Here is a 25,483-nt window from a genome sequence, read left to right on the forward strand (position 1 = left end):
GCGGCCCCGTCTCAGTCATCCCTCTTCCATCCACCAGGCACGTGACAGGGCCGAGGGAGCCACCCCTGGCTCCTCCCCGAGACCCCAAAGCCCAGGCCATGATAACCCACCCCTGCCCCCACTCCTGCACGCCTGGCCAGGACCCCCTGCGCCTCTCACCCACAGGGCACCGACAGGGATCCTCTTAGCTGCTCTCCCCACTCCTGCTCTGCACGCGCCCCACCCTTGGTCCCTGCTCTGCAGCCAAAATGATCTTTTAAAAATGTAAATCGCTCAAGCCACTCCGCAGTGGAAATGTGTCAGTGGCTTCCCATGGCTCTTGAGATTAAGACAAAAATCCTTTAAATGGCCCCCAAGGCCATCAGCAGGGCACGGGTTAAATAAATTAGGGTTTGCCCGTACAATAGAGTGTCGGGCGGCTGTAGAAGGAGGTGCTCCAGGCAAGACGTGGAGTCCTCTCCAACAGTCCTGCAGCTGGGAGGGGAGAAGAGGGGGCCGCAAGGAGAACAGTGTGTGAAGTAGTGTTTGCATAAAAAACAAAAGGGGACAAACCCCCACCCGTCCTATTTAAAGAAGAGTCGGGGGAGGGGAACAGTGGAGACGCACCGGCTTGTGTATGTGTTATATACATACTGCGTATCTCGGGAAGGGGCACAAATGGAAGACTTGGGTTGCCTCTGGGGAGGGGACCTGGCTGGCCAGGGCCGGGGTGGAGCCGACAGCAGCGAACGCCCTTTTGTACATTTGAATATTAAACCATGCAATGCATTACCTATTCAAAAATAAATTCGATTATTTTTAAAGTACCAAAAGTTCTTAAAGTAGGTGGTCTGCAAGACCCGGCACACTCCAGCGGGCTCCTACTCCTCTCCAGCCTCCTGTTCTTGCACACGCCCCGCCACCCACACCCCCTCCGAACCTTGTATTTCTGGTTAATGCTTATCCTGTCTCCCCGCCTTGCACGCGTGTATCCTCTGCCGCCTGGACTGTCCATCCTGGCCTGGCTGATTCTCCCTCCCCTCTCTGTCTCAGCCCAAACTCTGTCTTTAGGCAAGTGGCCTGCCCTGACGCGCCCCCCAGCCTGGTGGGATCAGGAGCAGTTGTGCCCATCTTCCTGTTCGCTTGTCTCCCTTCTCGGCATGTAAGTCCATGTGGGCAGAGCCCACTCCTGGCTTGTTCACAGCTGTCCCCCGGGCCCGGCACTGCGCCTTGCACACAGTAAGCACTGCATCAGCTTTTGGGGAATGGGTGAACTAGCATTGGAGAGAATGTCCTGAGAATTCCAAGGAGAGGGCTGTTGCCATGGGGATTGAGAGGTGCCCGCCTGGGCCTTGAAGCAGAAGGGTTTTGCTCGACTCACGAGGGGGGACGGTGCTCCAAGCACAGGGCGGAGCAAGAGGCAAATCCCAGGCAGCTGGATTTCTCTGGGAACCTGTCTGCCAATCCCGGCTCCCCGACGCCCAAGCTGTGTGTCTTAGGCAAGCTACCTCCCTTCTCTGCGCCTCCCTTCCCTCCTCAGCAAAACGGAGGCGTTGGCAGGGGCCTCTCCGAGTTGCCAGGGGCGGGGTTCGCGGATCCCACCCGGAAGGCGCGCACACAGTCGGCGCTGGATAAGTGCTGAGGGAACTGCTGCGGGCGCGGGGAAAGGGTTAAAGCTGGGCGCTTTTTAATTGTCAAATGACTGCGGGCGATTAGCGCTGGCAGCTTCCTCAATAATCGCTCTTCTCTGTACCTGCTGGGAGCTTAATTAAAAAACAAAGAGGCTCAATTTAAAGGCCATTACTATGCTAATGCGGCCGGGCGGGCGGTGATTAAGCGGCTCCGGCGGGCGGCGGGCGGCTGGGGTGGGGCGCGGGGCGATCAGTTACCCGCTAAACGGACCGCGGGCGGCCGTGCGCGGCGGTGCCCAACCCGGGCGCCCGGCCCTGACCGCCGCGCTCGCCCCTCGCCCGCCCCCGGCCGGCCGGAGCCGAGGGCCGAGACCCAGGGAGGTGGTCTCCCGGAGCCTCTTACTCCGTCGCCTGGGGGCCCGGCTGTGGGAAGGAAATAGATGCCCCCCACACCCCCAAGGCCCTCCCCCAGAATTTCCCCTCCGCCCTGCGCCGGGCGTTGAGTCCCGCTTCTTTCCTGCGCCCACTTCTCAGGTTAGTCTTTCAGGCCCCTCTGCTGGGGGACATGTTCTGCCCACATGCTACTGCTGTGTCCCTGCAGAAAATCAGCAGGGCACAGACAGGCGGCGGGCTGGGAGCAGGTCTCAGGCTCCCAAATCCCTGGGGGCATTTGCTCCCCTGTCCCCAACCACCTTTGCAACTTCCAGGAAGGATGGGGAGTGTGGTGGTTACCAGCCAGGCTGACCTGGGATGGGGTCCTGGCTCTGCCTGACCTGCTGGGGGCACCTGCTTAAGGAAGGGACTCCCCCTTTCCAGGGTGGTCATGAGGCATTGGTGAGGCCCCTGTGTGTGAAGCTCTGAGCACAGGGCTGGGCTGGTCCCTGTGAGTTTGGTATTTAGTAGGAATGTATGCAGATGGGGGTTCGAAAACTTGACAGCAGGAGCACAGCTGTGTCTGTGTGTGTGTGTCTGTCTAGGAGGAAGGGGGACTTAGTCTACATCTTATAAGAGAGACTGGGCAGTGAGGCCCTCAGTGATTGGGCTAACAAAGTTAATGTTGTCTCTGGCTGCATTAAGAGGAGTATAGGGTGGGGAATAAGGGAGGTGATGGCTCTTCTCACCTCTGGAGGACTGAGTTGCTGGGTGCCATGCCTTTTAAGGGCTGTTTGGACAAACTGAGGCTGGTGACCAAAGTGTGGAGAAACAGCCTCCAGAACCGGGGGGGTTTAATGGGAGAGAGAGGTGTGGGTGCCATGCCTTTTAAGGGCTGTTTGGACAAACTGAGGCTGGTGACCAAAGTGTGGAGAAACAGCCTCCAGAACCGGGGGGGTTTAATGGGAGAGAGAGGTGTCAGGAGACAGGTTGCTGTCTGAGTCTCTGAAGGGTGAGAAGGCGCACACTTAGTCTGTGGAGTCCCAGCTGAAGCTGGACGTTTGCACCCAACATATGACAGCCACGAGGCTGTCCTGATCCCGTGGTCTGACCGTGAGCATGTTTTCGTTGGCTGCCTGGTAAAACTTGTGATCGTGAACTTTGGTGATTTTGTTGGTAACGTTGAAAACCACCCTACCTGAGCCTGGGGGAGAATTTAACTTGGTAAATTAACCAGCACAAAATACAACCAACAGCGGTGAATCTACCCAGGATGAAATGTGTCACTGGGCTGCAAATTAACTGAAGAGTCAAATCCTGCTCATCAGTAAGATGCAATCCGAACAGAAACCTGAGGACAGAGCAAACCTTTATTGAAAATTTTTCATGGAAAATAATTTATCTCAATGAAAATAATTTTAGTAAAATAAAAATGAAAATGGAAAAAGTTGTAAATTATTTAACTGCACTAGAAAGAAAATTGATCAAAAAATTAAATTGCCTTAATGGAGTTTGTTCCAGAAAACACTTGCTCAGAGGAAGTTTATCAATGTTGTTATAACCCTAATTAAAATGCTGTGGTTTATGCACAAGGAGTCCAGGAGCCCTGGGGTCAGAATAATGGGGCCAGCACGTCATCTTGGTCAGCTTTTAGGCTCTCCATTGGTGCCCTGGGTTTCTCCTTCTAGACTTCCTTTCCCCTGGAAAACCTCGTTCCTGTCACACCAGGAGCTCCCTGAGGGGAAGTGACCCTGTGTCTTGTTCCCCACTGATTCCTCATCAGCTAGCACAGTGCTGGTCATGGGGAACCTTGGTAAATACTTACAGAATCAACAAGTCTTATAGCGAAAGGTTTAAACAGCAGTTTCTGCTTTCAAGAGGAGGAATTATGGCCCAGTACTTGGCACAGAATGGATGCCTGTGTATGTATTGAATGGATGGATGGATGGATGCATGGGTGCATGGATATTTGGATGGATGGATGGATGGTTGAGAGGGTGGGTGGGTAGGGGATGAGCGGATAGATGGGTAGGTGGGTGGATGGATGGATGGATGAGTAGAAGGCAACAAAAGAAACCTGATCTAGATCCTCTTTAGCCCAACTTTCAAGGCCTCCAGACTGACCCTTCTCCTTTCTCGCCTGTGCTGTAACCTGACTGACCCACCATCTCTCTAACCCTGAATCTGGCCTCCATTTTCTCTATGCCTTGCTTTTTTTCAACCTCTCTCTCGCAGAATGGCCTCTCTGCTTCTCTGCCCCTCCACAGAGCCCACTAAACTCTGGAATCAGACACACTCCTGTTCCCATCCCAGCCCGACCACTTCCCCCAACCCACAATCCTTTGCACTCTTTGAAGCCCCCTTCTCCAGGAAGTCTTCCCTGGCCCACAGCTGTGCCTCCACCTGGCCAAGTTTGCACCTCACTGGGCCCTGCCTCAGATCCCTCAGCCGTTTCCGGGCACAGGGCTCTGGGCTTGGCCTATTCTGGCCACTCAGGACCCCAGAGAGAAATCCAAAAGCCTCCACATCTTTGGTGTGGGGTTTCTCATCTTCCGCCTGTGGCGTCAGCCCCTCATCTCTGCAAGCTTGGCACCCCCAGTCCCAGCCCAAGTCTTGGAGCCAGCAGTTCTGAGCTGACGGGGCAAGTGCAGAGTTGTTGCAGGTGGCAGACAGGGTGGAGGAGGTGGAGGCAGGAGAGGTCCAGGGAACCAGGCCGCGAGGCAGGGAGCAGGAGGGGGAGCGGAGCCCAGCGTCCTGGCTCTGATGCTGAGCGGCTGTGTTATCACTTTCCTCTCTTCTGAGAAGAGAGTGGCAGTGCCCCGCCTCTTAGGGGTCTGATGGGGGAGGAGCTCATGTGCAAGTAAGGCACAGGGCCTGGTATGTAGGACGCACTCAATAAATCTTAGGAAGTAATAATAACAAGAATGCTGCTGGATTGGCAACCAGAGCTGGTGAACCTCAATGGGGATGGGGGAAGGGGACCTGGGGTCAGCTCCAGGGGTCTGATGAGCAGGTGGGAGGAGAAGGCTCCTACTGTGGGCCCAGCATAGGGCTTGGCTCACAGCAGGTGCTCGATGAATGTTAGGTGGATGCGTGAATAAATGAATTATCACATGGATTGAATTCGCCAGCGAAGGGGCAGAAAAAAGAGGAAAGAGCATCAACGCGAGGGTTAATGCAGCGATAGGGGGTAAAGCCCTTAGCGGGGCCTGGCCCTGAGCTCACACACTCTCTGATGCCTCCTGGGCCCAGACTTTCTGGCAGCTCTTCCTGCCTGGAGGGCAGGAAGGGGCATGTGGGAAGATGGTCAGAGGGACGGGATGCTCCACCTTCCACCTGCCCTGGACCGTTGTCTCTCCCTGATGTTACCAGGAGAGGTCTGGTCCCCGGAGGGCCCCAGTATCCCCAGATGGAAAAGAGACTCCTGGGGCAGAGTCTGCGGCTTGCCTCCACACCCCCAGGGGTCAGAGCCTCGAAGGAGAGACACTAGTTATCAGGTGCCAGGTCACGTGTGCACGGCAAGTCAGTCTGTAGGAGTGTATGTGTGAGAGAGTGTGTCCGCGCATGTGTGTGTCTGTGTGTGTTATCTCTAGCCTGGGCCTCTCTCTGAACTGCAGACTAGTGTCTGCAGCTCCCCCGGACATGTCCACGTGGCTGTTAGGCGGCAGCTCAGACGAAACATGTCCAGAACTGCACTCCCAATTCCCCTCTGCCCACCCCGCGTCGCCTCACTCTCCATTTCATTTGATGGCAACCCCATCCCTCTGGTTACTCAGGCCCCCAAATCTTGGGCTCACTCATGCCTCCATCTTTTCTCTCACATCCTCTCCTGTCCCTGCCTGCCTTCAAAAGGCATCCCGGGTCGGACCACTCTCAGCACCTGCCCTGCTCTCACCGGTCTGAGCAGACAGCATCTTTCCCTTGGACTGTTGCATAACCTCCTGAAGCATCTCCCTGATCCTACCCCCTTCCCCACCCCCACACAGCTGCCTGAGGAACCTGGTTAAAATGTCAGTCAGATCACATCCCCCCTCTGCTCAAAACCCTCCCTGGAGTCCAAGCCCCACATGATCTGCACCCCTCATCTCCACCTGCATGCCTAGCCCTCTCCTCACTCACTCATCTCACCTGCTTCAGCCACATGGGCCGCCTCCTCACTTCTCCAATACTCTAGATACACTCAGGCCTCAGGGCCTTTGCACTTGCTGTTCCCGCTGCAGGGAACCTCTTTCCCCAGATATCTCAGTAAAGCCTCTGACTGTCTTTTCTAAAACCCCCAGCTAGCCGCATGGCTCTTCCCCGCCTCATTTTTCTTCATCACATTGTCACCATTTGTTACACTCTGTATGCTACAGATGTATCTATCTGTTGCTGGTTTCCTCTCCCATTAGAATGGAAGCTGGGGCGGGATTGGGAGGGACTGTCCGTCTGGCTCACTGCTCAATCCCCAGCCTCCAGACAGTGCCTGGCACATAGGAGGCACCAAATAAATATTTGTGGAATCACTGAACACGTGCCTGCCTGGCCAGGCTGGCCCCAGGACGGTACCCCCGGGCTGCCGGCTGTGCCTGTCCCTTCCTGCCCCTGGCGCGTGACCTCCAGCCCCGTCCGGGGGGCTCCCGACAGCGCACCGGCCCGGATCAAAGGGCCGAGGAGCCGGCGGCCCCGCACAGCTGAGTCTGCGCGCCCGCAGGAAGCCCGGCCCCGGCGCGGCGAGGCTGCGGAGAGGCCGCGAGGCCCGAGCCCGGCGGCCAGCGGCCCCCAGCGCCCCGGCCACGCCGCGCATTCCAGCCGCGTGATTGACGCGCGCACCGGGGCCCCCGCCTGCGGCTCCCGCCGCCCGCCCGCCTGGCCCGCCGCCGCCGCGGCATCAAAGCAGATGTTTGCAGCTGGTTTGAGTTGGATCCCCATCAACAGGCCCCTTTTTGTCTCAAAATAAAAAAACAGCTAACGCCCGGAATGATAAGGACGCGGCAGGCACGTGGGGGAGATGTCAACGAGCCGGGGAGGGAGGAGGCCGGCAGCTCCCTGTGCCCTGCTGGCCCCGTCAGCTCCTGCAGCGACGGGCGGATTCTGGCCGCGGCAGCCGGAGCCCCAAGCGTGTCCAGGGTCCTGTCCCCTCGGCTCCTGTGAACTGCAGCTCATCCCCTCTGTGGGCTCGTGCAGACATCACAGCCCGGGAGCAATAATACCCTTATCCGTGGAGGGTGGGGGGCCCTTCCTGTGTGCTCTGACTGATCCATCCCCGGATCCTCGCAGCCAGCCTGTGAAGGAGGTGCGGCCCCAGAGAGAGTCACCGCCTCATGGTGGTCCCTGCAAGGTGGGGATTGTGGTCCCCCAGGTTTCAGCTGGGAAGACAGGTTCAGAGAGTGCAGGTGGCTTGCCCCGAGGTCAGGTTAGCTAGTCAGTGGCAGAGCTGGGCTGCAGACCCTTCAGACGGTTCCTTTTGCTTCCAGAGCCAGATTCTGAATGAGGTGTCAGGTCACCTTTTCCAGGAGGTCCCCAGCTCTCCTTCAGATTGCCATGGTGCCTTTCTGTGCCCCCAGCTTGTCAAGTGTACCCCATCAAAGCGCACGTCACGCTCCTCCAGCTCCGGAGGACGAGGTTTGGTTTGGTCTGATTCTGTTCCCCGGGCACCTTGCAGGAGCCTGGCTCAGTCAGCCTCCATGGGGGTGTGCTGGGTGAAGGTGAGAAGGTGTAGCCAGTGGGAACAGCAGGGCTGTGGTTCCAGGTGCCAAGCCTCATGGTCCCCATGGAGGGGATGTTTCCAGAGACTGTGGGACTTGGGCCTGGAGAGGCCCTAAATGACACTAGGCCCAGAATCTGGCTGGTCCTCAGTGTGGCCCAGGGCGAGGGTCTGACAGGAGCCTGTACTCCGAATGGACAGACAGACAGACAAACAGACAGAGAGAGCACAAATCCAACGATATGATTGGAGGCTTCAGACTAAAATGGGAGGTAAGAGAGAGAAGGTTCCAGAGCCTGCACTGGGCACCACAGTGAGACTTACTGGGGAGGGAGGGAGCCACACCTGCCGAGATGCCCCCTGTGCCTGGCACTGGGCCTAGCCTTCTCACAGGGGTTAAAACTCACCAGATTCTCAGTCACCAGGTGAGCGGGGATCAGCACCCCCATCTTACAAAAGAGGAGACCGAGGCTCGGAGAAGGGATGTGAATGACCCCAGGCCACACAGCTGGTGCTGGAGATGTGGAAGCCACACCTCTGAGCAAGGGGGCTGGCAGAGGGCTCTTGAATGAGCAGGAGAAGGAAGGGACACAGGATGGGGGGTCTGATTGGCCCACCTGGAGTCAGGTGTCCAGGTGGTCCAATCACTTACTGTTGGGGAGTTAGTTAATAACCCACATGGGCTGTGCCTCTGTGCTACGGCTGAGGGTGCAGTGGCGAATGAGCTGCAGGACTCCCAGCCGACAGAAGGCATGTATTGAACTTCCCTGATAAAAAGTTCAGACACTGGACTCCAGGTTGTGTAGTTGTGAAGGGGGCAAGGGCTGGAGGAGGATAGGTTCACTTATCTTGTTACCTGGTAGCATTCTCAGACTCTTAGAAGCTGAGTATCCAATGTTCTCCTGGCCTTCCTGGCTGCCCATTTCATTTTTTACAAGGTTATTCATTCATTCAACAAACACCACCAACGCAATACCAGAGCCCGGGGCGGGGGTGGGGGAGGGCAGGGGATGAGTTAGATCCAATTCCTGATTTCTGGGTCAGTGGGGGCCTCAGACACACAAATATCTGGGTCTGTGGGCATCAGGGAAGGCTTCATAGAGGAGGTGACACTTGAATTGGGTCTTGAAGGTGAAGAAGAGTTCAACAAAAAACAAAAGAGATGGGGAGAGAAGACAGGCCTTGGAGGCAGATGGAATTTTCAGTGTTAAGGAGGCAGGAAGGGCCTCACTGTGTTCAGGGAGCAGTGAGAAGCCTGGCAGCTGGAGCAGAGGGTCTGATGCCAGTTGTGACAGGGTAGAGTGGGGCCTTGAGTGCCACGATTAGATCTTTGGGCTTCTCCTGTAATTGTTGGGGGCTCTTGGATTGAGAACCCAACAAAGGGCTACATAAACTGTAAAATGCAGCGATGGGGTATGGGAAGGGCAGTACAGTGAGGAGGGGGCAGAGGAGCTTCCACTCAGCGAGGACAGTGAACGGGTGCTGGAAGTCTGGGTGAGATGATGGCAGTGCACATGATCCCCAATTATTGTGGAGATCTTGTGCTCAGCCATTATCCCCATTGGCCAGATGGGGATGCTGAGGCTCAGAGAGGAGAAGGGAGTTGTGTAAGGTTCCAGTGCTAGGGAGTGACTGAGCCGGGATTGCAAGCCTGGTGCCTGCTGTATGGCCTCCAGGATCTGGGGATGAAGACCCTCGAGGAGAGGAGGGAGGGCCCCTAGGATGGTAGGACACCAGTGTTATCAGATGTAACAGAGTCAGCCGTGCTGCTTGCGTCTCTGCCATTGTCAGAGGTTTAAGAGAAATTAATCAGATTTGTAATCCATGTTCAAATGCTCCAGAAAAAATTGGTTTTCAGAGTTTTGTTTATTAGCTTTATGAGATTAATAAATTGAGCATTAAAAAAATAAACCAATAAAAACCTCAGAGGAGATAGAGATGTGTGCTCATAGCCTGAGACTCTTTAAGGAAAGGACATCCCTAAAAAGGGAATTTCGTACTCCGCCATCACAGATGATCCTGGGGGGATATGTGTTTGTCAGGGGGAGATGTTCCATTCGGTTTAAGGAAAACCCAAACCCTTGGCCGCACCTACTGGGTGCCCGGCTTATGCGTGTTAATGAGAACTCGGGGTGTTCGGAGCCTGGAGGGCAGACAGACACTGGCGTGGTACTCAGAGAACATGGCGAGGGGGCCTGATGAGCAAAGAGACACGTGATGCCCAGAGCAGCGAGGTGGATGTGGTGATGCTGCCGCGTGACCTTGAGCTTGCCCTCTGAACTTGGTGTGCTCATCTATAAAATGGGGGTGAAAACAGTGTCTTCCTTTTAGGGTTCTGTGAGGATTTAAAGAGGTGATGCAGGTAGATGATAATTGAGCTCAGTAATGTTAATGAGACAGACAGACAGACGGAGAATTGAGCCAGGAGTGCTCTGTCCAGCTCAGGCCAGACAGAAGCTAGAAGGACCGATCTAGAACCCAGGGTGGTCAAGAGGGGGATGTGGTTGGGGCCTGTAAACCCGGAGTCAGGGAGGCTGCTCCCCGGAATCGCGGAGACTCCAGCAAGGGTAATCAACAGAGGCGTGTTGACACAAGTGGGGCTAGAGAAAGGCAGACGCCGGCTCTTATGGAGTGCCTTCGTCATGTCAGCACGGTGCCGAGGGTGTTACATGCGTTCAGCCTTCCCAGCAACCCCATAGACAGGAACCATCCTTCCTATTTGACAGATGAAGAAATTGAGGCTCAGAGAGGTTAAATGTCTTGACCAAAGTCACACAGCAAAGAAGTTATGGAGCCAGGATGGAACCCCAGGCTGCCTACCCCAGCTCCCTGCCCTTCCTACGGCCCACACACTGCTCCCCTCAGGTGGCGCTGTCTCCCCAGGGCAGGTGGGTGGTGGGGCACCCACCAGACCAGGCTGAGAGTAGAGACTGACTTGCCCTGGCTGACAGGCAGAACAGGACTGTATTGGTTGGTTCAGAATTCATTCAACAAACATTTATTGCTCACCTTAGTGTGTGTGGGGGCTTTGTGCTCAGTACCTAAGATACAGAGGTGACTGAGGGGAAGGTGGACCTGGAAATATGTAAAGTAGAGACCTTAGGTAAAGGCTACAATGGGGAGGGGGACATGGAGAGGGGGCCTTCCTAGAGGAAGGGATGCTCAAGCTAAATCCTTCAAAATAAGCAGGTGTTTGTGGGGCAAAGTTTGGGAGTCAGGGGAGTGGTGTTCTAGGCAGTAGGGACGGCAGGAGGAAAGGCTTGGCGGTTTCCATGAAAAATGGGGGAGAGGTTATGTGGATGGCCAGCCAGCCTGTGTGCCTGTGATGTGGTCACGAAGCTGCGCTCTAGGTTTGGAGCTTCTGGATTGGGGGAGGTGCGGGGCCAGGCAGCTAGAGGGGAAGCCACAGGCAGCTCCCGCTGGGCTGGAGCTTCGGACCCCGCCACGGCTCCCCACCATCCCCTGACCCCCAGGGCTGGCCCCGTCCTGGCCTCCCAGCCCGGGTGTAGGAAGCAGAAACACACCCATTTGGAGGCCCAGCACAGTTTTGGGGAGTGGGAACTATTGTCCCCATCTTCCTGATGGAGAAACTGACACTCAGGACTTGCCCAAGCTCACAGAGCCGGTGAGCCCAAGTCAGGATGGAGATCAGGATCTGGGCTCCAAAGCCAGAGCCTTCGGGGCTGTCAGGGCCTTTCTCCCAGGCTCCAGAGCCCCTCAGGGGCGGAGGGGAAGGGAGGCAGGAAGGCTCGGAACCTTTCGGCCTGAGCAGCTCTGATCTCTGGTCAGTACTTGCAGCTTCTGTGCTGCATTCGTGGAGAGGCCTGCTCCTGGCCTCAAAAAGCCCGCCCCAGCCCACTGACCACGCCCTCCGTGCCTGCTGCTTTACCCTGGCAGCTCACTGCACCTTCACACTGAGAAGCAGGCGGTGTCGTTGAGCCCATTATACAGATAAGTAAGCTGAGGCTCAGAGAGAGAGGACGTCACTTGCCCAGTCACCAGCCAGCAAGTGGTGGAACCAGGCGCTGAACCCAAGTCCATCTGACTCCAGGGCCAGCCGCCTGTGGCCGGCTTGCCTCTCAATGCTTCCATGATAGGAGGGATGGAGGGAAGGAGTGGGGGCTCACAGAGAGGAGGGGACCCCGCTGGCGCCCCCAACCCCTCCCACGCATGCCGTTAGTAGCTCTCACCCTGCGTGGTAGACAAAGGCAGCCCCGTAATTGGGAACGAGTATTTCATGCATCCCCCCCGATGTTTTATTGGATGGAAAGATGCTTGGAGACCAAACGGATGGCACATTCCGTTTATAAAGTGTGCGCTGTGTGTTTTATTTCCCGAGTTTTTGCAATCTAGATAACAGATGATGCCCCGAGTGGCTGGCGCTGCCTCTGTAATGGCGGCACCGAGCCTTTGGAGAAGTATTAATAATAGATTGTGTTGATGAGTTTGGAGAAAGTAGCAATCGACCCCCTGCTGCCAAGGCATTAGCACGGCTGTTCTGAATGCAGCCTGCACGGTTGCAAATGCGGGTCACCCGCCCTGCTGCCCCCGCCCCCATCCTAAGAGGGCCTTTTCACTGGGAGCCACCCCAGGTGCGCTGACGCTGGCCTGGGACAAAGACGCGGCCAGTGCCTATCCGCTCATGGGCCACAGAGGCCAGGCTGCAGAGCTGGTGGGGCCCCGAGGTCAGGAGGTGGAGCATGGGGATGGACAGAGGGGCAGTGAAGCGGGGAGCAGGGCAGGAGCGTCCTCCGTGTCAGAGCAGCAGGTTCTGCAAACCTGGGCTCCTTCCTCAGCCTCTTGGCAGGACTGGACGGCCAGCCAGATTCCTAGCGGTCTCTGCCTCAGGCTGCCATGGACAGTTGCATAGGTTGCATGCTGCTGAACAAGGGTATCCAGCCAAAGGGCCAAATCAGAGCTGAAATCGAGCTCATGGTCCCCTTGCAAAGTCATGTCCTGTGTGGGCGAGTGGGGTCCTGTCTGCCTGGAGCAGACGGCCTGGCCTGAGCATCAGCCCGCCCCAAGCCTTCACTCACCTGCTTCTCGAACACTCAGTGAAGCCTCCTGGAGGATCAGGTGGAGCCAGGTCCTGCCTTGTGGAGTTGGGAGCTGACAGGGCACATGCTGTCACTCCGATGTGATCCTCACTCACCCAGTATCACGCTCAGCATCGTCGAGTCCTGACAACAACCCTTTGAGGGAGATCCTGTTGACATCCCCACTTTACAGTACAGGGAACTGAGGCCAGAGAGAAACTCAGATGAGCACAGAGGAGGCTACTTCTCCCAGACCGGGCATCAAAGACGGCTTCCCAGAGGAGGTGGCGTTGGAGTTGGGCATTGCAGGATGAGTAGGAGCCTGCTGGGTAGGCTAGAGGTGGGTGGCAGGGGTTGCTTGGATGCCCCGAATTTGAGTGCCCTGGCCAGTGCCAGGGCAGTGGGCAGAGCTGGGATTGGCCCTGTCCACCGCGCCCCACCAGCTCGCTGTGGGCGGGGCTGATGGCAGCTCCGGGAAGGGAGGCAGGCCGAGCGCCTTGCCTTTATGGCCGTTTCTGTTCCAAAACCGATTAGTAGAGAATTGCAGCTGTAATCTGTGCCTGTGATGGCGGGCCATAAAGAGGGATGGGATGTGCGCAGCACTCCCAAGGTGGCGCCCGCAGACGTGGCCCGGGGACGCGGGGAATGAAAAATGGTTTTAATTCCCTCCCAGCAGCAATAATTTGATTCTTCATAAATTTTTCCATCAAAGTGTTGTTGAGGCTGAGTTCCCACAGAGCAGGGCACGTGACGGGGCTGGGGGCCGGGAGGAGCGGTCAGCCGGTGTGGGCAGAGGAGGGGTCATGCTGCTCAGACCCTTCTGCACACGCGGGCCGGGGCGCGGAGACCCCCGCCCGGCTTTGTCGGGTGGTGGAAGATGGATCCACTCGGTGGTGGAGGGAGCTGAGCAGGCCCAGGCTCAGAGTCCGCTCCATGGTTTACCGCCCATGTGACCCCCAGCAAGTGCCTCTGCCTGTCAGCACCTCGATTTCCTCATCTCTAAAATGGGATTAGTACTCGTTCTGGGTCATAGGGTTGTCGCAAGTGTTAAACACATTTCCGCTCACGAAGTGCTTAGAACAGCGGCTGGCGCGCCGCACATGCTCAGTGAACGCGTCTGTTCATGGCGGAGACGCCTAAGCTGAAACAAGGGCTCAGGAGATGTGGGCCAAGCCAAGGGGCAGAGAAGAAACACGTCGAAAGGCCAGTGGGATGGTGCTCTGCAGACACTGCGGGCTGGGGAGCAGAGGGGTGAGGGAAGAGGCAGGATCCTGAAGGGCCCTGAGTGCCAGACTCAGGAGCTTGGATGTTCTCCCAAGGGCACTAGGGAGCCATGGGTGAGTCTGGAGCAGGGAAGCAGCATGATCAGAATGTGTGTTTCAGAAGGATCCCCCTGGGTCTCATCCTGGAGGGTGGGTTGATGGGTTGGAGGGGCCAGGATCCCAGGGAGGGGACTAGGGCAGCTGCTGGGGCAGGAGAGGAGGGGCCAAGGCTGGGCGGTGGGTTGGACGGGGCTGGGAATCTCTCGGATGTAGGGGTGAGAGAGGGGCCGGGAGGTGGGGAGCAGGTCTGAGAGTGAGGGTGGACGGTCCCTGTGGACTGCCTGTCCTTGCTCTCTGGGCAGGGGCCCACCTGGCTCTTGAGACAGGTTGAGGCTGCCCCTGCACTCTGCCCTCTAGTGGCCACTGTGTCTCTGAGCAGGAAAGGCCTTGAGCTGACACACCCAGGAGAGGACATCTCTGGGCAGGGGCCGCCAGGGCCATGAGCTAGGAGAGTAGCGCTGCGGGGCCCTGCCCTTGTCTGGTGCTGTGTCCAGGGAGTGCCTCTCCCACTTGGGCTGCGGGGCCAGGGAGGCGGGAGGGAGAGGCCCTGGATGGGCAGTGGCCTCGGGGAGGGACTCCTGAGCCCAGCCAATGTGCCCACTCTGTGCACCCGCAGGCTCTTCGCGGCCAAGTGCAGTGGCTGCATGGAGAAGATCGCCCCCACCGAGTTTGTGATGCGGGCGCTGGAATGCGTGTACCACCTGGGCTGCTTCTGCTGCTGTGTCTGCGAGCGGCAGCTCCGCAAGGGCGACGAGTTTGTGCTCAAGGAGGGCCAGCTGCTGTGCAAGGGTGACTACGAGAAGGAGAAGGACCTGCTCAGCTCCGTGAGCCCTGACGAGTCCGACTCCGGTGAGCTGGGGGCCGGCGGGGGAGGGGAGCCTGGCGGGCTGCTGAGGAGGGGGCCCTGCCAGAGAAGCCCGCTCCTGACCCCGGACCTGAGCTGCACACAGCCAGCGCACCTGCATCCGTATCATATGTGCACTGGTGTTCACAGACACACGTGCTCACGTGTAGATGCACATGGACGCTAGTGTGTGCACACCCCCACTGGCACACGGACACTGCCATCCAGGCACAAAGACCCGTGCACATGTGTACGTGCATGTGATCACAAATGCACGCCCACAAGCACATAAAATGCCTGTGCAGATACCCACGTCCAGGAGTGTTTATACACGGACACACGGACACGTGTAGGCATGTGCTTACATGCCTGAGCATGCAAAAGCCCACACCCAACCACACACGCATGTGCACACACACTTAAACACACATGCGTATGCACACCTGACCCAGGACACACCTGCACCTACACATGTGGCTGCACACACGTTTATTCACGTGCTCATGTGTACTGTGGTTTGCACATGTGTGCACGCACACCTTGCTCTCTGGCCCACCACCCCTCACCTGTTTTCCTCGCGAGGCGCCCACTGTGGCCCAGCACCACGGGGGCTCTCCTGGCACCGGGTCTGCAGGCTGCTGATGTCTGAGGGGCGGGGGTCTGATGTGTCCTCTCGCCATCGGCTGCCCCCCAGAGTGTTCAGCAGTGGGGAGCAGCAGCCCTGAGCTGTTCCCTGTTTCCCACTTGGGTGTGGGGCCTGGGCTCCTCTATCGGGGAGGGAAGGACCCCATTTCCCAGGGTGAAGGCAGCTCTCTACTCCACTCTGGCCCCCAGGACTTCGTCAGTGTGGAGCCCTCCTGGAGGGAAGGGCAGGGCCAGCCGGGAATGAGTCTTAAGGAGGGAGAAACCAAGGAGGTGGCTGGCGCCTTGTCATTCCTGGGGTGGCGGGGGAAGGGCTGGGGCAGGGAGCGTGGAGAGCCGATGCCCTGGTCTGCTGGGGCCTTTGGGGTAACCGAGAGCCCACGGTCACGAGGCTTTGTCACTGCCAGGGCCCTTGGTGGCGGTAGTGAGCTCCCCATCCATCTGTCCCTCTGTCCGTCCCTGGTCAGGGCACCACCATAGCTACCTGGACTCCTGTGAGAGAGCAGACGCTGACCGGGTACCACTGGCCTGTTCATACTAGGCCTAGGGAGGGGGCTCCAGAGGGAGAGGATGGCCCCACCCCCAGGGGCTCATGCTCTGAGGAAGACAGGGAATGAGGCCTGTTCAGGCCCAGGGGGCGGGGTGGGCAGCAGGAGGCACATTGAGGGGAGGCTCTGCTGTCTGTCTGGTGCTGGCATCTCTGCGATCCACAACTCTGGGCCATAGAAGAGACCGTGTGTGCATGGTGGGTGTGGGTGTGTCTCCGGGTGAATACGCATGCTTCTGCGTGCACGTCTGTGTGCCTGTTCAGGTGTGTGTGTGCCTGTATGTCCCTGCCTGTGAGCGTGTGCCTGTGTGTGTGAGTACGTGTGTGAGCTGCATGTGCTCAACCTTTGTGGGTCCACGTGTCAGTCTGCATGTGCGAGTGCTGGTTGGTGAGTGCATCTGTGTGTGTGTGTGCGCGCGCGCGCGCGCGCGCGCCATAGTCATGAAAACTCTGGTGTGGGAACGTCTGGAGTGTGTGTTTGCCTGTCGGTTCTTAGTCCCTGGAAGCTTCAAGGACGTGTCTCTCCGGAGTCTCCTCTCTGGGTGTGGGACCTGGCTAGTGCTGGGTTGGTGCCGTGGGAACAGTTTCCTCTACGGCTGGCCTGCGGGTCTCCATGGGGCCAGAGGCCAGCACGGCATGTGTGGGCCAGAGGCGATGGGATCACATCAGGCAGCAGGCTGCCTAGGGGGTGCAAGGCGGAGACCCTTGTACAAGGCTGATGGGCTGGCCTGTGTCCCCCACAGTAAAGAGCGAGGACGAGGACGGGGACATGAAGCCGGCCAAGGGGCAGGGCAGCCAGAGCAAGGGCAGCGGGGATGACGGGAAGGACCCGCGGAGGCCCAAGCGACCACGGACCATCCTCACCACACAGCAGCGAAGAGCCTTCAAGGCCTCCTTCGAGGTCTCCTCCAAGCCCTGCCGGAAGGTGAGGGGCAGCTGGGGAGGGGCGGGGCTGACACCCCACACCCACTGCCTTTCCAGACACCACCCCTTCCGCTCTTGCCCAGGGCGAGGACATCCTCCACCTCCCCGCCCATCCCGCAGGCCCCCAAACCCGTTGCCCCATGCTGCTGCCTGCCCCTGGGGCCTGACCTGTCTCCCTCTCTCTGGGCAGGTCCGAGAGACGCTGGCGGCAGAGACGGGCCTCAGCGTGCGCGTGGTCCAGGTCTGGTTTCAGAACCAAAGAGCAAAGGTGAGAGGCCACCTTACACCCCTGCTGGGCAGGGGTGGGGTGGAGGGGGGCAGGCAGAAGCCCGGGGCCTGATGTGGATGGGGCTGGGAATGAATGCGGCAGGAGGCAGGACTGGCATGGACTGTGTCTCCTGCAGATGAAGAAGTTGGCGCGGCGGCACCAGCAGCAGCAGGAACAGCAGAGCTCCCAGCGGCTGGGCCAAGGTGAGCCGGGGCTGCGGCCAGGGCAGGGGGCCAGGGCCCAGACTCCGTCCCTTGTAGCCAGACTCCTTCCACCAAGGCGCTCAGAGCTGGGGAAGCTCTGCCTTGGAACCAGCTGAGATCAGTAGAGTGGAGAGGTGATGGGGACCACAGAACGCAGGAGGAGAGATGGCAGGGTGGGCCCCTGGGGGGGTAGCAGAATTTCCCCAATCAAACCGCAGCCGCCTGCTCCCCGTCACTGTGTGCCAGGCACTGTTCTCATTCGACGCTCTCTGTCCCACTGGATTCTCACAGATCCCCACGAGGAAGGGCGTTGTCATGTCCCATTTCACAGATGAGGAGACTGAGGCTCAGGGAGAGAGACCAAAGGACTTGTTGGGATCACTCAGCTAGTCAAGGGCAGAGCTGGGCCTCAGCCCCAGATGTGGAGCTCCTAGGCCTGTGCTTTTAACATGACCTTACAGCCTGCTGCCCACAATAGAATGCAGCAGAAGTCTCCAGAGAAGTCTCCAGGGGAGGTCTGCAGAGTGTTGAGGAGTCCAGGGTGGGCTCCTGCTGGGTGTGAGGGGCCAATTTAAGGGGCAGGGGCCAGGCCCCCCAACACTAGGCTTTGCCAAAATTCCACATCTTGGGCCAGGGCTGGTCTCCCAGGCCCCATGGGGACATTGAGCCTTCAAGGCCTTGACAGGGGCGCAGGGAGCTCCCCGGGACTGAGAAGGTGGAGTGGGACCCCAGAGCCGCCTGCACCTGGGTGAGACGGGCTCCGGGACAGAGGCCGGGGCACTGATGGGCGGCCGCTTCTTGCAGGCCTCTGGGGCCCAGCGAGTGTCCCAGGCTGCACTCAGGCCGTCAAGGTGGTAGCCTCAGAGCCCAGTTCTTTCTCTTGCCCCTCTGCTCCCTCTCCTGAGACAGCCCGGCCTCCTGGGGCTGCGGCCACTGCCTCAGCACTTCCAGCCAGCCCCCACGCTGTGCCGCCCTCCGTGTTCCCATTTGCCTCCTACACGCAGCCTCCCCGAGAACGTTCCACGGTCCCCTTGAGCTCATCATGGCTCACACTGTACTCCACACCTCTGCCCCCGCTGCCACGTGCGCACAAAACCCCCTGCTCCCCTACCGCCCGTCTCAGCAACTGGCAGCACCGCCCCGCCCACCAGCGCCCGCGCCAGGAGCCGGGTATCCCCTCTGACCCTTCCTGTCCTGCATGGGCTGCGTCTGCTCAGTCACCACGTCGAGCGGTGGTTTCTCCTCCGCGTCCCTCAGGCCCCTCCTCGTAGGTGTCTGTCCCACATCTACCTTGATGGGGACCCGGCCCCTCCCCCTAACTTTCTCCTCCCAATGGTCCCTGCCTCTGGCTTCTGCCCTCCCAGCCTTTCTCCACCGTCCCCCCAACCCAGACCCTCCCCTGGCCTCCTGTGGCCTGAATCCTCACTCTGCTCGGCCCCCAGGCCATGCCCGGCCTTCCCTCCTCCTTGTGCTCTGCCCCACAGACGGGGCTCCCTGCTCCCCCCCGCAGTTTCCCTCCTCCCTGCCTCTGCTGCCCTTCAGCCTGGCCTGCCTGCCCCCTGCTCCAGCCTGTTGAACCCCTGTTGGGGGTGGGAGGGCTCCTTCCTCCGGGAAGCCTTCCCTGCGCCTCTTTGGCCTGGGTGTGGGCCCCACCCTGATGCTCTCAGATGCAGGGTGCTCACTGCACCCACACATTGCATCATTACTGCCTGCTTAGGTGTCTGTTCCCCCAGGGGCCTGAGCTCCTGGAGGGGGGGGTGAAGGGAGGAGGTGGGCAGGGAGGGCTCTGGCTTTTGATAACTGATTCTGGAAGAGGAGCTGGAGTGTGTGTCCTGGGGAGGGCGCTGGCTGGGGGCGGTCAGATATCTGGCTCTGGCCCTGTGGGCCCAGGGAGGCCGTAGGCAGCTTCACCCGTGGCTGGGGGTGTCCCTGGGGAAGTCCAGAGAAGGTCAGAGGGACTGGACTGGGGGGTCATGGAGGAGGGCAGTGGCGACTCCCGGGTACATCTGTGGGGGCTTCTGGAGGCTCCAGGACAGGGCGGGCAGGGCCAGTTGGTGACAGCGTGCTCTGTCCCCAGAGGTCCTGTCAAGTCGCATGGAGGGCATGATGGCCTCCTACACGCCGCTGGCCCCACCGCAGCAGCAGATCGTGGCCATGGAGCAGAGCCCGTATGGCAGCAGCGACCCCTTCCAGCAGGGCCTCACGCCGCCCCAAATGCCAGGTGACCACATGAACCCCTATGGTAAGCCTCCCCACCCCCCGCCCACCCCGGCACCACCCCTCCCCTGCCTGCCCAGGCAGGCCTGGGCCATGACAGCCCCCTCCCACCCCAGGGCCCGGGCAGGGGCCAGCACAGCCCACCTGATCCTCCTGCAGGAGGGGGAACCCCTGAGGTCCCACCCACAGCCCACAGTCCCTTCGGTCACGCGCTGTCGGCAGGTCGTCCTGTTCCTCCCTCCCCTCCGATCACACAGCCTTCAGGGCCGATGGGGTCCCAGGAGCCCTGCGCCTGGTCCTGACGCCCCTCTGCCCCCCAGGGAACGACTCCATCTTCCACGACATCGACAGCGATACCTCCCTAACCAGCCTCAGCGACTGCTTCCTCGGCTCCTCGGACGTGGGCTCCCTGCAGGCCCGTGTGGGGAACCCCATCGACCGGCTCTACTCCATGCAGAGTTCCTACTTCGCCTCCTGAGAGCCAGCCGGGCCGCACGGACGCTTGGGCAAGGGTCCTGGGGTGGGACTGTGGGCGCAGCAGCCAGCCTCGCCACCCTGGCCCCGCCACCTGCACAGACTCGACAGACAGCCATACGGTGCCCTCCCCTGGGCTGGCCGGGCCTGGCTAGAGTGCCTGCTGGGCACAGCCAGACGGGCAGCCGGGCGCAGCCTGGGCAGGGGCTGTGTCCTGCCCACAGAGACCACATCACCCCCAGGGACCCAGAGCTCACCGACAGCCACTTGCCTCCCAGCCCCACCTCAGCCTCCATCACCTTCTTCTCCCTCCCCATCTCTTTTTTGGGAAGCTTAAATTCTCTCTATTTTTTTAAACGTCCTTTCTGTGTCCAGCCAACCTCCACGGCCCGGACCTAGGCCGGCAGGGCCCCCAAGTGTGCCCCAGGACCACGGTGTCGTGCACGGTCCCTGTTACTGTAAGAAGCGTGTGTCCCCGTGCCCTCCGCTGGCGCCCACCTCCCCCACCTCTGTGGGCAGGCCTGCCGGCCTAGAGTCACCCCTCCTCGCCCGAGCCTGGAGCAGAAGTGGAGAAGAGCCTGCCGGGTGTGCCGGGCCCACCGAGTCACGGGGGGGTGGTTCGGGGGGTAGACTGAGCTCAGGCCGACTTGAAGGGACCAAGACACACATGCCAACGCACACACTTCAAGGCACACCCATGCACACCCGCACACAGACACGTAGAGATGCTGAAAGAGACAGAGAGGCCTCTGCGGAGCAGCCCTGCCATGTCAGGAAAGGGCAAGAGGCAGGTAGGAGCAGGGACCCCCTCTCCTTAGAGCAATAGGAGAGGAAGGGAGGAGGGGAGGGAGGAAAGGGAAAGGATGGGGTGAGCTTGAAGCACAGGGACCCGGATGTTTCCTAGACCAGATGGGGGCTGCCTGGCAGGCAGGGGAGCCCCAGACCCAACCAGCTCCAAGGGCAGAGACAGAGCCCCCAAAACCAGGTCGAATCAGGCCAAATGGCAGAACCTCCAGGTGGAAAGGGATCCAAAAGTCACTCACTTGGTACATCCATCTGATGTTTGGCACTTCTGCCTCTCCTCGCATACCTCCAGTGACAAGGAGCTCACTGCTTCACTACCGTCAGCTGCCCTTTCTTGCTGGTTTTGTCTCTGCCTTTTTCAGCCCTGAGTCCTCCGTTCTCAAAGGCAGGCTTTTCCAGCTCCTCCAGCCCTTGCTCTTAAAACTGTACCCCCAACTGGGCTCCACCTTTCCCTCTAAAGGTGTGGAGCAGACATAACGCAGTCTTCCCACTGACATAAGCCAGCCAAAGTGAGTAGGCCCGTCACCTCCCCCGCTTTAGGCGTTCTGCCTCTGTTAATGTGGCCCAAGACCCAGTGAGTGGTTTGGGCCACGTGACCTTGAAAACTCACCATGCGCTCCATAACTAAATCCTTTAACCCTCACAGACAGACAGACAGACACACACACACACGCGTCAGCTAAGCCTCATCTCTCCTCTTTGTGTGTGGGGAGGGAGGATTTATTGGTTAGACCCAGTGAAGGACTTCGACTTTTTTTCTTGTTACATTTCCTCTTATTGGACTCAGTCCAGCCTGTGGAGTTTCTCTGTGACCACTGGTTTGCTCTCCCTCCTGAGCACATCTGCCCAATGAGGAGTCGGCCCTGTGTATCTCACCCACGGAGCACGGACCACTGGGGCCTCTTCCTGCCTGGCGTTGGCCCGTTAGCCAGTCCTGCGTGGATGAGGCATTCCAACCGCACGTTCAGGCCCGTGTCGTCCAGCACCCTGCTGGAAGTGAGACACTCTCTCAGCCCCGCCCCTAACCCACGCAACTCTAACCCTGTCAAAAGAGGACGTGAGGTCAGGCTGATGGGCCCTGTTCTCAGTGACCCCTCCATGGCCCCTGGGGGCCACTGTCCTCGGCCAGGTGCTCACAGCCTTGCCTTTAATTCTAGCGCCAAGCCCTGGGCCACCACCCTGAGGTCTGCCTGGTCCAGCCTTGGAGCAACTAGGACGATGGGCGTCTCTCTCTGCCTTTGGGCCCCACTGCCTGGCCCTCTCTGGGGTCCTCAGAGTTCACCAACCTGCTCTGTGGTCTTGCTCCTTTGTCCACTGGGGAGACCTCAGTCCCTCCAGAGCATCCTGGGCCAGTCTTCCCCCCGCCCTGGGCTTCTGCACCCACACCTCGCCGTGCCCTTCGCCAGGGCAGGGCTGTCGGGGGGGAGGCAGCTCAGCGTCCGCCCTCGGCCCCAGCAGCTAGCCTGGCCCTCCTGGACTCGTTCCACACGGAACTCCCACAGGGAGCTCAGCTGATGTCCTTGGTCCTTCTGCAGCCTCAGCCTACCTGGGCTCTGTGCCACCTCCCGGTCCTGGGCCACCACTGGTCCCTTAGGCAGACACGCTGGCTTCTTGAGGGATGCTCTCCTCCTCCCTTGTGGTCACACGGTCACACATGTGGGGGACACCTGGGGCAGGTCCAGAGGTAGACATCCCAGCCCCCAGGAGGCCTGGCCCTTCTCCCCCCGACTAAGTTGGAAGGAGCCTCAGGAATGGATCATCTAGTCCACCCCGTTATTTTGCAGCTGGAAAACCTGGGCCCGGAGAGGGGAGGAGACCAGCCCTCTCACAGCCAGTCAGTGACAGGAGAACAGGGCCGCCAGGCCAGTGCCTCATCCTCCCTGTCTGAGGAATGATCTCCAGGTCAGGGGGATGACTTGTCTTAGTAACTCCTGCTGGGGGGTCCCTCTTCCTGCTCCTGGGCATCACAACCTCGAGTCCAGCTCGGCTCTGCCCCGACCAGGAGCTGGTACAGGGACCCCGCACTCATGACCCATGGACTGTAGAGCCAGAGACGCCCCATCAGCCGTGGCTAGGTCCCTCCTGCGCTGTGTGCTGCAGCTCGCTGCCCCCGGGCTCCCGCAGGCTCCCCCAGACACGGATGTCCACCCTGCCCAGCCCTGGGCCGGGCGCAGCGACACAGGTGAATGAGATGTGGGCCCGCCCTTGAGGGGCTTTCTTCTAGGAAAGGCATAGACACTCGGACCCAGCCCCAACCAGACGTTGTTGGGGACCCATTTCTCAGAGGAGGAACCTGACTCAGAGAAGGGGGCAGCCGTCCAGGGTCGCCCAGCAGAAGCACGCAGAGCAGAGCAGGCCCGCTGGGGTCTGGGGTGAGCTGAGGTGGGCAGGCTCTTCCCACTTCATGTGGGAGGAAGGGCAGCCTTGACCTGGGGGGGCCAGTGAGTAGCTAGGACCACCCCCACCCCTGCCGTGATGTGGGACCGTCGTCACTGTGGTGGCAGGGTTGGGAAGCCCAAGGGAAGAGGGAGGTAATGGTCTGGTCTCCAGAGGAAGAGGCAGAAAGTGAGAGGTGGGCAGGGGGAATGTTGGAGAGAGGCTGAGTTCTGCTTCCCTGCTGGAGAAGTCGAGGTTCAGAGAGAGGGAGGAAGCTGCCTCAGGTATCACAGCAAGTAGAGGCAGAGGAGGCACCAGAAGGCGGGCTCCTCCCGCCAGCCAGAGCCTCATCTGCCTGCTCCATGGAGCCTCTTCCGGGGGAGGCCACACAGACAGAGCGACACTGTGGTTCCAAGGGTCAGACCGGGGGCCAGCAGAGCCTGTAAGAGAAGGGGTCAGTGCAAGTGGGCTGCACATCTCGGGAGGCTTCCTGGAGGAGGTGGAGGTGGGGGGGTCCACCGTACCCAGACAAGCAGGGCCAGCAGAGTCAAGCCCCCATTACAAGGTTGGGGGCAGACTCTTCTTTAGGAGGCTCAGCTGCCCACTAGCAGGAGGCTGTCACCCACCCATGTGGAGCCGGGACCCCCCTGGCTTCGCGCACAGGGAGCCCTGGGGGAGGGAGAACTGGCTGACCCCTGCCTGGCTGCAGCCCAAGCTCTGGACACCCCCTGGGGTGAGGATCCCCCCTCCCATCTGGAGGAAGCTGTGGCTCTGGGGCGCACTCCGCCCTGTGGGGAAGAGGGTCCACACTCACGCACGCACACAGACACACACTCACACCTGGATGCACACGGAGGCTCACAGACCCACACTCCTGGGCACACGTGGCGGGGTGGGGCCCCGGGGAGCAGGAAGGACCTTCCCACGTTTGGCCCTCGGAAGGTGCCGTTTCCGATGAGCCTCTTTGCTGGTGCCCCCACGCCCACCGGGGGGCCCGCGGGAGCCCAGCCCAGCCGGGTGTGGGGACCGGGCCGCCAGCCCTTCTTGTTTTCCTTGTACAGACTCTCACTGCCCACCTACCATCCCCAGACACATTTTATTTAATAACTTGTCATTGTTAAATTATTTATTAGCATTTACCACATCACCATCCCCACCCCGCCCTCCACTCTCACCTTCTGCCTCTTCCTACAAAGCAGAAAATGGAAACAACAACAAAAGATGAGACATCAGTATATTTGTAAATAAACCGACCTGTACACGCCTGTGGTGCCCCTCCTTGGGGGGAGGGCTGTGCTGGGCCTGCGCCGGTCCCGCGTGGGATGTGAGAGAGTTCTCGACGGGTGCCAGGGACAGCAGGTCAAGAAGGAGGGAGAGCTTGGGGTCCCTGGTCTTGCCCAACCCATTCCTTGCCCCATCCCGTAATCCTCATCTCCCCATCCTTGTCCTATCCCAACCGTGAGCCATCTCCTTCCTTAAAACAAATGCATCCATCGCATCCCACTCTATGCCATTCCCTGACACTCATTCATTCATGCATTCATTTAACCAACCAGTATGAAAGGTGTCTTACGTGCCAGCCACCGGGCTGAGAACCAGGGGTGGGTGGTCTCTGCCTCAAGGAGGTAGACAATGTGATATGAGCTCAGTTGAGGCACAGTGAGGCCTTTTTACAGGGTACCGAACCTCATCTGGAGGTGCAGAGCATCATGGAAGACTTCCTGGAAGAAGCTATATGTTAAGCTGAGATGGGAAGTTAACCAGCAAGGCAGAGACTGGGCGGGAAGGAGGAGTATCTGGGAGTGCCCCAGGCTTATGCAAAACCTCAGGGGCAGGCAACCTCCTGTAAATCTCCTAAACTTTCAGAACAGCTAAGTTTTGGGGTGGGGGAGAAGCAATGAGGCTGGGGGCAGGGCCGGACCACCCAGGGTCTTGGTGCTGAGTGGAGAATAGGTCTGATTAGGCCAGGTGGACTGGATGGAGGCAGGGAGGTCAACTGGGTCACATAGTGACAAGTGACGATGGCTTTGACTAGGGTGGTAACAGCGGGGAGAAAGAAGGGGACAGATCCTAGAGATCGTGGTGAGAGAGGGGAGCGAGGGCAACGTCTAGGTCCCTGGGGCTCCAAGATGGGGGTTCCTGCAGCACTCTGGTCTGG

General features: G+C 59.3%; 1 protein-coding gene across 2 annotated transcripts in view; it reads left to right on the forward strand.

The window, feature by feature from the left end:
* Nucleotides 1-24,810, forward strand: part of LMX1B (LIM homeobox transcription factor 1 beta) — an 83,496-nt gene extending 58,686 nt beyond the window's left edge. The window contains exons 3-8 of one of the 2 annotated variants that reach the window (XM_058524059.1): nt 14,643-14,875; nt 16,803-16,984; nt 17,174-17,251; nt 17,388-17,454; nt 19,532-19,696; nt 19,992-24,810. In XM_058524059.1, coding sequence (XP_058380042.1) covers nt 14,643-14,875; nt 16,803-16,984; nt 17,174-17,251; nt 17,388-17,454; nt 19,532-19,696; nt 19,992-20,149 — 883 coding nt within the window. In that variant the 3' untranslated portion in view covers nt 20,150-24,810. The remainder of the gene's footprint in view (nt 1-14,642; nt 14,876-16,802; nt 16,985-17,173; nt 17,252-17,387; nt 17,455-19,531; nt 19,697-19,991) is intronic. The other variant, XM_058524060.1, reaches the window with a different exon arrangement.
* The last annotated feature ends 673 nt before the right edge of the window (nt 24,811-25,483 follow it).

The sequence above is a fragment of the Diceros bicornis genome, chromosome 28, assembly GCF_020826845.1.
Source record: "Diceros bicornis minor isolate mBicDic1 chromosome 28, mDicBic1.mat.cur, whole genome shotgun sequence".
Taxonomy (NCBI): Eukaryota; Metazoa; Chordata; class Mammalia; order Perissodactyla; family Rhinocerotidae; genus Diceros; species Diceros bicornis.